The sequence below is a fragment of the Aotus nancymaae genome, unplaced genomic scaffold, assembly GCF_030222135.1.
Source record: "Aotus nancymaae isolate 86718 unplaced genomic scaffold, 86718_ANA_hifiasm-v0.15.2.pri h1tg000053l, whole genome shotgun sequence".
NCBI lineage: Eukaryota > Metazoa > Chordata > Mammalia > Primates > Aotidae > Aotus > Aotus nancymaae.
Window position 1 is genome coordinate 15,486,920 of NW_026988467.1, and position 12,930 is coordinate 15,499,849.

At 55.3% G+C, this 12,930-nt stretch overlaps 1 protein-coding gene across 2 annotated transcripts in view; it reads left to right on the forward strand.

Annotated features, from left to right (window-relative positions):
- Positions 1–2,589: 2,589 nt before the first annotated feature.
- PAX7 (paired box 7) overlaps positions 2,590–12,930 on the forward strand; it is a 114,995-nt gene continuing 104,654 nt past the window's right edge. Inside the window, exons 1-4 of one of the 2 annotated variants that reach the window (XM_012439743.2) lie at positions 2,590–3,411; positions 5,989–6,224; positions 6,821–6,950; positions 7,859–7,993. In XM_012439743.2, coding sequence (XP_012295166.1) covers positions 3,327–3,411; positions 5,989–6,224; positions 6,821–6,950; positions 7,859–7,993 — 586 coding nt within the window. In that variant the 5' untranslated portion in view covers positions 2,590–3,326. The remainder of the gene's footprint in view (positions 3,412–5,988; positions 6,225–6,820; positions 6,951–7,858; positions 7,994–12,930) is intronic. The other variant, XM_012439744.2, reaches the window with a different exon arrangement.

Sequence of the window (12,930 nt, forward strand, 5' to 3'; positions counted from 1 at the left end):
GACTTTTTTTTAGGGGGAACACAAAGGGAAACAAGAGGAGGGGAAGCTGCTCTCCCCAACCCCCAGCCACAGTTCCCAGGTGAACCCTCCTTTCCCCTGCTGGATGTGAAATCGCCATTTCACCCCGCCACACTCCTTAATTGTTGCAAAAATCATTTGTGAAATTGGTCTCCAACAGGCAAGAATGGCCACGCTCATTCCAATAGACAACCCCCCCAACCCTTCCCCCTGCAGGGGCCCTCGGAATCCCCGAGCTGCAAAAACGCTGGGGGCGTCACGACTGGACTCACCTCTGTGAGTCTTTTGCGGGGAGGGGGAGGGACCACACTGTGGACGAGGTGGCCCCAGTGCAGGACTCCTGAGGCTCTGAGGGTCCCTGGCTGCAGAGGTGTCCAGCTGTTCACTCCCCACTCGGCTCAAGATGCTTTGAGAGCACCAGCCAGGAGAGACAGAGCCTCCCACCCTAGGCACGCCCTGGAGGTCTTTTCTCACTCTGGAATTGACCTAAACACACACTCACACATTCCTGATCCATGCTTACAGCCAGCCATACCAAGGCAGCATGGAGGTGACCTCAGAGCAGAAATACAGACATGGTCCCTCACTTAGAAACACAGACTTACTCAAACTGACGCCAAACAGACCTACACACAAAACCCACCTGCATCTTAACACACAGATCCAGGCACAGGCCTATCCTCCCACACAAGCACCCTGGCCCATTTCACAAACACATGGAAAAAGTGCCTGGAAATCTTCCAGGCAAAGAGGACAACTAGTGATGAATGAATGGATGAATATGCAATATACCTAATATATATGCATGTGTGTTACGTGTGTGTGCATACGAGCATATCATACAAATACATATATATATATAGACACATAAAGAATATATACCCACCTATGGAGGTCAAAGCAGGCCAGGTCCCCAGCAAGGCTGGTGATGTAAGGGGGTTGCCATCTTCCCTGGGCACACATGCTATGGCTTAAAGCTTGATCTCCCAATCTCTGCTGGGGAAGGGCCCCATAATTTGGGACAGGCAAACCACCCTGGTGTCCCCCTTCCAATTCTAAAGCTACTTGGTATCTCCCTTCTCAATCAGAGATAGTGTGAGTTTAACAAGCTTTTCAGCAGGGCCCCCATTCCCAGAAGTCCCCCCAAAAATCTGATGAGCTCCTTGTGTTAGGACAGTGGGGAGAGGAGGGAGATCTGTCACAGGCTGAGGGGGCAAAGGTCACAGGTGAGGCGAAGGGGAGGGATGGGGACACCCTGGGGCTAGCCAGCGGTGAGCCCCCAGGCTAAGACAAGGCTGACCCCACTGCCCTGCCCAGAGAGGGCGGGCAGGGGGCAAGTTTGAGGGCTGGGTTCATTTTATTGTATTTTGCTTCCAGCGTGGGGCCAGAGACACTCTTTCCTCCAGGAGACAAAAGCCCTGCAGTTGTGGCGTCCTGCCCCGCTGGGAGGGCGTTTCGCCCCCAGGACTCAGTGTCCGGAGGTTGAGGCTACTGGTCACCCTGGCTTCAGAGAGCAAAGTTAGTGCTTATTGAACCAACACTATCTGAGATACCAAGTTGACTGAATTCTCATAATAATCCTTCAATTCAGGAACCTCTGATCACCCCACCCCAATTCCCAATCATTTAATTAGGATGTCCCCCCAAACCTACCAGAAAGGAGCTCCGAGTTGATGAGCTCAGAAGTCTTGACCGGCTCCCTCCCTCCCATCTCCCACCTTTTTGGACCCCCAGGTCCTCACACCAGCACCACCTCCCTGTAAACCCAACTACCTGCTGGAAAGGAGTTCTGGGCCCGGCCTGGGGGACGGAGGAGAAGGGCGGCGGCGGCTGGAGGTGTCTGCACGGGGCGGGGCTGGAAGGGGAGGAAGAGACCCGTCCCTAACACTTGGCAAACCCACTTTTCCAAGCCTCGGAACCAGATACGGTTACTAGGGGCTTCTCAGAGCGGCAGGGAGGGAGAGTAAGAACCGGACACCGGGGCTCTGACATTATCACACAGAAAAAGTCAGAATTCCTCCCTTCAAGTCACCCCAGGCCGGTTCCCGGGGAGCCTCACTGGAGGAATTTCAGAGGGTGTAAGACGAGGGAGAGAACGAGAAATACAGCGGACTCTGCCCCTGGGAGGCCAGAGAAAAGGCGAGACTCCAGGGAGGCTCCGGGCCGGAGGCAGACATTCCCATAGAGCCGGGACGCCGAGAGCGGCCGTGGGCGACCTGGGGGCCGGGGACTCGGCGGATCCGGCCCATTCATCAAAGGAAGGCACTGGGACAAAGTTGGCCCCCTCCCCTTCTCCCCCAGCCCCCAGCTCGCCGGGATCGCCTCCCTCTGTTTTCACGGCGGTTCAAATTCTCCCCAGAAACGAGGTCGAGTCGGGGATTAGAAACGAGGGGAAAAAAATATTCGTTGGCGATTTCTTTTCGTTATTGGTCCTCTGCTCCCTTGCGCCCTGGCCCCCTTCCCTCCTCATGAATAAAAGAAAAGTCCGAACCTATCAGATCGCGTTCACTGCCTCCTCCTCCTCCTCCTCCTCCCCCTCTTCCTCCTCCTCCCCTTCCTCGTACTTCGGTGAACACTTTTGCACAACTTACCCAGCTGATCACTCGCGCCCCCTCGCTTTTCCATTTCTCTTCCCCCAACCCCGTCACCCGGGTCACCCCCTCCAGCCCCGAAACCCGAGAAGGCTCCTTCTTCCGTCCGTCCCCGGGTCTCCTAGGGGGCGGGGGTGTGAAAGCTGGTGTGGAGGGAGAAGCGAGTGTGGTCCGGAGAAAGAAGGCGTGGAGAAGAGGGAGGGAGCGAGAGCGAGAGAATAAATATATAAATAAATACGAGAACGAAATCCACTCCGCAGTCTCCTGGCTCGGAAACTTTGGCCCCGAGCGCGCGGCGCTCGCCACTCCGAGGCTGGCGGCCCCGATTCCGGCCGCGTCCCCCCGACCCCCCTCCGCTGCCGGGCTTCGTCTCCTGGTTTTGCCGAGCCCTTCAGCCCGCACAACTTCTGGCAGAGCCCAGCCGGCAGAGGCGGACTTGGGGCTGGAGTGTTTGTTTGTTTGAACTTCCTTGTCGTCGCCACCTTCCCTCCCCCCAACCTCCGCCCCCCACCTCACCCCCCTCCCCAGCTTCTGGACGCGTTTGACTGCAGCCAGGGGTGGGGGGTGGGGGTAGGGAGTGTATGCAGAGGGGAGGGAGAAGAGGTTAAAAAAAAAGAAGACGAAGAAGACAGAAAGAAAGAGATCGCAGCAGGGGTGAAGGGAGCGGACGGGAAGCGATTTTTGCCGACTTTGGATTCGTCCCCGGCGTGCGCAAGAATGGCGGCCCTTCCCGGCACGGTACCGAGAATGATGCGGCCAGCTCCGGGGCAGAACTACCCCCGCACGGGATTCCCTTTGGAAGGTAAGAGCGCCCAGGCTGTCCTCGATGCGACTCCGCCGCCCGAAACTCGGGGTCCTTGGAGAGGCTGCGGTCTCCAGAGGATGGTGGCGGCGCCGGTGGTAGCAGAGGGATCCCGTTCTCTTCTGGGTCCCAGTCTGGGCGCTGAACCCAGGAAGTTTCTGGGACCCATTCTTGTCCGCTTCTGCGTGGGTTTCACTGACCGGCGGCCTTCGCTTCACAGGTCGCGAGCTGCCGGCCTTTACCCGCAGGGCTGAACTTCTGGTAGATTTGGACTCCTAGTAAATTTCAGGTCCTGGCGAATTTCAGCTCTTTCCACTATTTCCACACACTTCTTCCCTGACAGTTTCTCGGCTCTCCGGGCTCACTGGCTGCCGGCTTTCTACTCTTGTTTTGAATTATTTTTTCCACCCTTGGAATTGGTCTTCCAGTACCTTTTATTTCGAACCACCTACCATGGGTGATACTTTCTGCCAAAGCCACATTCAATCACTCCTGCTTTTCCATCTGGAAGCAAACTAATTGGAAATAATAATTAGTAACGATTTTCCCCCTAAAACTTTTTACTCGGGCTTGCGCGCTCTGGAAATCTCCCGGGAGAGAATTTCCAAACGACGAGGTTTAGAGAACCTCTAAACTGCGAGAGGGGCACGGCAATGTCCAAACGAGGGGAAGGAGTCGGTTTTTTAACGCGTCCTTCCAAAACCTCCAGCGCCCGCCCGGGAAGAGCGGAGAGGAAGGGCGGCGGCGAACCGGGTCCCCGGCTGGAAAAAAGGCTGGGAGCGCCCGGGCCGAGAGACCTGCTCCTGTGTTTTTGTTCTGTTTTCTTTTTAAACTAATGGAAGGCCTCAACCTGTCACTGACGGATCATTTGGCTTCTGGGGGTAGGTAGCCTAGGGTGTCACAGAGGAGTCGTTAGAAAATATGTGCGACTTCTTTTTTTTTAATTACTCTTCTTGTAATCGTTAGAGTCCCTGGCGCGTGAGGAAGGGGAGAGAAGGCAGGGAGGGGGTGGGCGGGCTGGCAGCCCGCGATCCGGGAGGAGCTCCCTTGGGCAGCGAGACGGCGCCCGGTCCCTGAATTAGACAGAGGCGAAGAGAGCCGCTCCGTGATCAAGTGCGCGCAGGCAGCCACGCAGGCGGGAGAGCGCGCAAACCCGGGGATTTGCAGTGCCACTCTCCTGTAGCGAATGCAAGTAAAACAGGCGGCTGAGGACGCGCGGCGGATTAGAACAATATTTGCCCAACATGACGCAGAATACTGAGGAGAGCCGAGTGCCGGTCGCTAAAGAGGCTCTTGAATATAAAGTTGGGCGCTCGAGAGCTCTTGAGCGCTAATGGCATATCCCGCCACGGAGACCGAGTGACTCTGACTTTGCGACGCACGATTTCTGATTAAATCCTAGGGTGGCTTCAGACACCTACTTTTACAAAGAGAGGTGGGGTGACCGGGAGAGCGAGGGAGGGGGCGGTAGGAACGGCCCAGCAGCGGAGCCTCTTCTCGCCTCCTCCCTTTCAATTACAAGTCGGCTCCCTCCAGTCCTGCGGCTGTGAAATCGTTCTAATCTTCCAGATCTTCGCAGCCGCTGAGTCCCCAAATTGGGGGGATCGAGGCAGGATTAGTGTGCTGGGTGTCCCCCCAACCTGCTGTGAGGAAATTGTGTAGACTTTGCATTAAGGCGACCATGGCGTTCTCCCCTCCCCAGCATACACCGGGGATGTCTGTCTTCCCGGTTCCCTAAGTCACCCCCAGCTGGGGACTGTGGCCAATCCGCCTACCAGCCTCACAGAGCCTGCAGGGACGGTTTATGGATTTGTGTGGCCAATTGAACTATTTTATTTAGGAGCTTTGGGGCAGTGGAGTGGATCCTAAAATTGTCCGAAAACGAAATTAGGACTTCGAGGGTGGTTAGAAGCAAGGGGAGTCACCCAAGGGAGAACCAGGTACCCTCGGAGGCAGCAGCCAACAGCATATGTCACCAGTCCCTCGGCTGTCTCAGCTGTTCCCTGGGACAGTTCCGCTGCTCCAGCCAGAGCTGTAAATGTAGTAATCAACAGCCCTTTCCAGCCCTCAACAAAATGGGATCATTCGTGACTATCAGGAGTGTGGAACTGACCAGATGAGCCACCATCACACCAGTTATTGGCCTCTCTGAGACGCAGGCAGGCCTGAAGCCCAAGTTTCAGCCTGAGGAACAGAGAGTCATTGGTCCCAAGATCTCTAAGGCTCTACCAGCCTTGTAGCTCTGCTGTCTCACCTGTCTCCCTCTGCTTCTTAGCAGCATTCAAATCCCCCCAGCTGTGTCCTCACCCCTCATTGTGTGGCCGGAGTTGGGGGACACAGCATCTGGGGAGACTCTTGCAGCCGTGACTCCTCTATCCATCTCTGCAGATTTCCTAGATTTATGGCAGTTGTTTCTCCAACTACCTACCTACTGAAGCCCCAGTATGAGGACCACCAAGATCGCTGTCTGGGGCCTTGGGGCTCAAACAGGCAAAACTGGAGTCAGGGAGTGCACTCAGTGTCTGCCCTCCATCCTCACCCTGTACCTCTCTCCTGCATCTCCTCTCCCTTCTCCAGTGTCCACCCCGCTTGGCCAAGGCCGGGTCAATCAGCTGGGAGGGGTCTTCATCAATGGGCGACCCCTGCCTAACCACATCCGCCACAAGATAGTGGAGATGGCCCACCATGGCATCCGGCCCTGTGTCATCTCCCGCCAGCTGCGTGTCTCCCACGGCTGTGTCTCCAAGATTCTCTGCCGCTACCAGGAGACCGGGTCCATCCGGCCTGGGGCCATCGGCGGCAGCAAGCCCAGAGTGAGTGTCTTTGCCACAGAGGCTGGCAGCTGGCCTCTCATGGTCAGGGGATCCTGATTGTGGCCCCTCTTCCTACCTTGTGTCATCCAGTGGCACTAGGTTGTAGGAAAGTACAGCTGGAGGGTGTCTCCTACTCCCAAATATCCTCCCATTGTTTTCCTATTATTTGAATTTCTCAGGGATGGGGCTAAGTGAGGTCTAGGTTGTCCTAGACATTGAGGTCAATGAGCCATTCCTGGGCTGTCCCCACATTTGCACATTTGCCTCAATCCCCGTCACCTAACAAGACCAGAAGACATCTTCTCTCAGTCTTCCCTGAGATAATGAGGGTGACCCTGGGGGTCCTAATTAGAGTTTTTTATTGCCTATTCCTGTCTCACCCCCACCCCCTGCCACCCTGCCAGGCCCCCAGCTGCCTTCCTGGGATCCAGGAACCAGTTTCTTGAAAGGATAAAGCCAATCTCTTGGAGGGTAGGGGGACACTTGGTAACCAGAATCACCAGCCTGGTTTGGGGCTCTTAAGAGGTGATATTAAAAGTATTTCCCTCCCCCCACCCCATCTTTCCACTCCTACTCTCCCACCTCCACCTCTGAAGCAGGTGGCGACTCCGGATGTGGAGAAAAAGATCGAGGAGTACAAGAGGGAAAACCCAGGCATGTTCAGCTGGGAGATCCGGGACCGGCTGCTGAAGGATGGGCACTGTGACCGGAGCACTGTACCCTCAGGTGAGAAGGCAGCTGAGCCAGCACACCTGGCCGGGAGTGTGGCTAGGGCTCTGATGTGGAGGGCTGGAGGTGGGAGAGAGAGGAGGGGAGGTGATGGTTGACAGAGAACTTACTGAGAAGTTGGGAGGAAAGGAGATCAGAAAGGCAAAGAAAGTTAAGGCAGAGGAGTAGATCAAAACAGAATGTAACAAGATGGAAAGAAAAGTTAAGAAAGAGGGGAGAGAAGGATGAGTGAAAGGGAGGAGGACGAAAGGCAGACAGGCAGGAATGGGCAAAAGTTAACCTAGAAGGTTGGATGATAAGAACCCCCCTGCAGCTTTCTTGGAGAAGTGACTAATAGATGGTTCTGTCCTAAAAGAGTGGATGCCCACTGGCTTCCCTGGACTGCTGTCCAGAGTCATCATTTCTGGTCCGTCACCACCATCAGCCATTTGGGTCCCAAATTTGGAGGTCCCAAACCATACTGCCTGTGAGAGAGAAAGTGACCTAATGTGTGCGTGTGTGTGTGTGTGTGTGTGTGTGTGCACGTGCGCGCATTCAGGCATGCAGGGCCAGGATGCACACCTAAGCGTGGGGGTGGCAGCAGGGGCTGGAGAGACTCCAGGGAGGTCCTGGGATCTCTCAGGGGTGTGGGTGGAAGTGCACCTAGGGCAGGTGATAGTGTAAGGCACAATTGCGTGCAAGCATCTGCATAGGAATGCACAGTCTAACCACCCTGCGAGTGTCCCGGGTGTGAGCCAGGCTTCCCCAAGTGAGTGCCCGTAATGGATGCCTGTGTGTGGAAGAGGGATGCATGGATATCTGTAAGGAAGCAGGGGGCTTCCTGACTTTCTCCCAGGGGCCCCGGCCACCGCTCGCTCCTCTGCCCCAACAACTTATACTCGCTCTTTTGCCTTTGCATTTCTGAGGTTTAGTGAGTTCGATTAGCCGCGTGCTCAGAATCAAGTTCGGGAAGAAAGAGGAGGAGGATGAGGCAGACAAGAAGGAGGACGACGGCGAGAAGAAGGCCAAACACAGCATCGACGGCATCTTGGGCGATAAAGGTAGGGGATTCCGGGGCTGCGAGGCCCCAGCCCGGACTTTCCCACACTCAGGTGTGCGGGCCGGAGGTTCGCTCGCGCCGCCGGAGCAGGAGACTAGAACTCCAGCGTGAGAACTCTCAGGCTGTGAGGCAGCCGGGAGTCGCTCAGGCTTTGCCAACAGCGCCCCTTCCGTGCGCACCCCGCATGCGGGCTGGACGCGGAGCCCGCGCCGCCTTTGCGCGACAGAGACCGGGCGCGGACCGCCTCTGCGTCCCGGGAGAGCCCGGCTGCGGGGCCAGGCGCCGTGCGCCGCGAACCGTGCCACAGCCGAGCGCGCCGGGTCTACCCTAGTACTGCGGGAAGTGTGTCCTCCCGGGCTGGTGTTTTGGCTGCTACTCCCGGCGTCGATCAATTATTTATAGGAAACTTGGGCACGGAGGCAGGGGGAGGGGGTGCGGGGGGTGGGGGAGCGAGGAAGGAGGAGCCGGCCCGAGGCTCCCTAAATGAATTTGTTAACCAGACCCGCACACGCTGTCTAAACGGTCCCTTGAAACCCCGCCTGACAGTTGACTGACCGCTGCAATCAATAAAAATTAGCCAGGGCCGCCGCCTGACTCTCAGCCCCGCGTTGCCAGGGCGGACTGGGGGACAGAGGGTGCCTTCCACTTTGGCGTGCGCCGGCGGGGCTGGAAGTGGAGGCCAAGTTCCCGGCTGCCCAGGGTCGGAGGATCGCAGTGGGGGAGAGATTGAGGCTGCACACACCCTCTCCCCATTCTTAGCGCGGCTTTCGCAGGCAGGCTGGAGACTGAGCCCAGCGCCACGCTTTACCTCCGGATCAGCTAAGGAAGGCGTTTAGTTATCTAGCGCCCGCAAGCCCGGGGAAGGGGGTTGTGCTTTTGTTTCTTGACGCAAGGAAGTTTCGAGAGAAAGAAAGGAAAGTTCTTCCTCACTACCCTCTCCCCTTCCTCATCGCCCTCTTAGTTCCCCTCCTGGTTCTCTTTGAGACTTGGTAAGTGCACTTTAAGGGGCGACCGGGAGAGAAATAGAAATGGAAGACCCAGAGTCACAAAGACTGACAGTTAAAAGAAAAGGCCCCAAACAGTCGCGCGGGGAGGCGGCAAGCTGAGGCAATCGGAAAGACAGTGGCCATGGGAACCCGCAGATCCAGGGCTTTGGGAAAAGTGGCGAGTGCTCTAGAACCTGAACGCTTACAAACAGCCTGTGTGGTTCCAGTCTCCTCCCTCCAGAGGTTTCTCCCAGCACCCCTCTCCTCGCGTCCCAAGCACTCCCAGCCCAGGTCTCTCTCCAGTTCTCAGAAGACCCTCCCAACCTTGAAGATGAACTTCACAGACAAAGCCGGCTTACTAAGACAACTCCTATCTTTGCCCAGCCCCCACAGGCCTGGTCCGAGGAGGAAGGATGGGGGCCGGGCGGTCCCTTGTGAGAGCGTCCCGGAGCGAAGGGAAGGGGCGGGCTATTGACACGCAGGGCCCCTAATGCTGCCGCTGTCCCGCCCGGGACAAAAGGGCGAAGGAAGAAAGGGACCGAGCGAGCTGTACCGGGCGCCCCGCTGTGCCGGGCCTGCGGCGGGGCCTCGGGTCTACAGCGGGAGGCAGCCCGGCACCGCCAAGCGGTCATAGGCCTGGCCGGTCTGCCCAGAGCCCTGGGACACCTGCTGGGGGACCCAGTTCTTATTTCAGTTCCTATTGGAAGGACACTAGATGGGCTTTTTGTGGGCTGAGAAGGGGGAGGGGTCCATAGAACTTGAATAATCTTTCCTGGACAAATAATCTCTCCTGCACAAAAGACAGCTCTTCTGAGAGTTATCCCAGGGAGAAGGAGACGAGTTTGGTTTTCTTTGGAGAAACTTTAGGTATGTTTGTACACAGGGAGTGTATCCAGTTCAATTCATGAGGAAGCACAAATAGGTAAATTTCCTCTGAGAAAAAAGGGAAGGGAAGGGAAGGAAGAGGATGGAAAGATGGTGCAGTTTGGAGGATTCCTTTGCTCATCATACCAGCTAACAAGCCACTTCGCTGGAGAGAGGTTTTCCCTGCAGCAGAACCAGGAAGCACAGCGTCTCCAAGGGTTTAAAGAGAAGCCTATGCCAGATGGGGGAGGCTGAATTCACAGGTGCTGAGTCTAGAGGAGCTGAAGAAATGAAATGATCTCATGCAGTGAGCCTGGTGTCCAGGAAGTCCTGCAGTCTTTGCGTGACGGTGGGTGCGCTGGGTGCGGTGTTTGTGCACTGAACGGCAGTGTAAGCGTAAGCATCTCTTGGTGTGACTGTTCACCCACGGGCCTTTGGATCGGAATGCTGGGGGCGTTTAGATGAGTGTGAATGAACAATATGATGGTGCAGATGAGAGAGGGCTATCTAGCCATCTGTGAGCAAATTGTATCCGTTTCCTATTTGAGTTCCTGGGCAGGTCAGCAGGCCCTCCTGTGAACCCCTCATCTCTCTCCCAGGCCCCAGACATCAGTTTCTGGCCAAGTTAAAGGTGGCAAGACCTTCCAACCTCCACCCGAGTCTAACAGGTAGGGAGAGGCAGAGATGCTCCATGGGCAGAGAAGGGGGAGTTGTGAACACCCACAACTTTGTTTTGGCTTCTTGCTCTTAAAAAATGCTTTCTCTGGGGGAGTTGCCCCTCTCATGGCAGGGAGCCGCCAAAGAAGGGGTTTAAGAGCTCTCCTCTTTAAGCACTAAAGAGAGATCCCTCCCTGAGTCCGTTTTTTCCTATCGTCCGCTTGGCATTTAATAATGTTAAGACTTATTAGAGCTGGTAATGAAAACTGGGACTGCTGAATAGAAAACTGTGTTGGAGAGGGGTGTAATAGCTTCCAGGCATGGTAAGAAACTATTTATCCGCAATCAGTTCTCACTCTCAGAGTTTGAAGCACAAACGTTAAGTTGAAGGGTTTTAAAGCAGATTAAATTGAGCTTTTATTTCTGTGCACTTTCATCTCTGAACAGCTCACTCCTGCTCCCCTTGGGCTGATATTCATGAGGCTGTTCGTTTTTTCCTTTTTTTTTTTTTTCTCTTATCCTTGTTAAGACTGACTTATTAGGATTGTTGGTTATGAGCATTCTCAGACCGCTGCCGATAGTTGCCTGCCCCAGCCAAGCTCAGCTCACCTGCAGAGGGAAGTGGACAGTTCCTTGCCTCCATGCACTTAGAGTCCCTCCTCTTCACCCCTTTCTCCAAGGATCAAGGGAGAGACAGGCCAGGGACCCAACAGGGAGAGGATCTGAGGAGGGAAGAGAAAGGAAAAGATTTTCACAGAATCTGAGCTCAGAGAGATTCTTGTGGGGAATGTGATAGGGGTTTGCAATGGGTCAAACCATTCCTTAGTGGGAGCTGAGGGAGTGAGTGTCAAGAAATAAGCAATACCATAAACAACAGTAATAGCAGTGACAAACAATAAGATCACAAAAGCCCCATGCATCTGACAGTGCACCAGTTTAAGCCAAAGCTGACCGGATCGGACCAGGGGCTCCACTTTGGTCTCTAAGATGGAAAGACCAAGGAGGTTACAATTAATATGAAATACAGGGGAAAGTTACTAGATCAGAAAAAAAGAAGTAGTAGTAGTGGAGGCAGCCTTTTTCTCTGGGTGGTGGGGGGAATCCTGGAGGTGTCGAAGTCCAGCGGGGGAATCCTGGAGGTGTCGAAGTCCAGCTGGAGAATTTGCAGACTTCCTGGGTGTGAAAGATGGTCTGAGCTGGGGAGAGGGTTGGTGAGGAGGGTGTGTGAGGCAGATGCGTTTCTCTTTGCATTTTTCCTTTATTTATTTTTAAGGCAGGGAACTTACAGGTGTGGAGTGGGAAATGACGGGGAAGGATCGGAAAGGAGGGGAGAGCCCGGAGTGTCGGTTTTAGACACTTGTAAAAGGAGGTGGGAAACAATTTAATTTGGCAGCGGCGATAGCTGCTAATGCGGTTTTCGGTCGTTTGCTACACTGGAGGAAGCTGTTTTGATTGTGTGTACAAGGACCTGCCAAATTTAATTAGGCTCCGGGGGAGCGAGTGAATAGGGGAAGGGGGGCATGGTTCCCCTCAGCCCACACCATTTTTTCGGTTTCACACCTGGAAGGGACATTGTTTATGGGATCTTCGAGAACCGAGAAGGGGCGGGGACGGAGAGGGACAGGAGCCTCGGAAAAGGGGGCGAGGGAGGGGACGAAGATAGTCCATTTATCACGAAACAATCTGCATTGATTTAAACCAACAAGTTCCCTCCTCTGTAAATGTGTGTTTAGAGAAAGGTAATTGACACTCCACCAAATCAAAGGATTACCCCGGGTTGGCAATCTAATCAAACAGAGTCCAGGCGGGATTTGAAGCTGTTCAGAGTGGGATCAGCTTCGCATAATGGGGGCTCGGAGGAAGATGGGAGGGTGTCAGGCAATTCCCGGCTTTAGGCAGCGCTAGGCGGAGGATATCCAGTGCGACCAGAGGGAGAGAGGGAGGGGGCGCGGGAGGGGCTCACCCGGCCGGGGGCTGGAGGGGGGATGGGGCGTGCGGAGCTGGGAACCTCCTGGAGGAGGGGGCTCCCGGCGAGGGGCCGAGCCCACACTGGGCTGACAAGGCTCCCCTTTTCTTCCCTCCATCCCCGCAACCGAAGAAGAGAGAGGGGGAGGCGGGAGCGGAGACTAACGAGGAACAACAATGAGGAGATAACTATTACAAAGGCAAACACTGGCGCTCGCGCGCTCGCAGCCCCAGAACCCGCGGTAAATAAACAAAGTCTGCAAACTGTTTGCCAGATAAACTCGTGCCTAAATCGAGTGTGACGGGCAAGGAGAGAAGAGACAGAAGGAGATAAGGTTGGAGGGGGAATGAACGAGCATAATCTAATAGAAGACATTTAGAAAACAAACTTTAAACAAGGGAGAACAGGCGAGCGGCGGGCAATTATCCGCCCCAGAGAGCGGGGGAAGCCGTTGGAGGGCTAGGA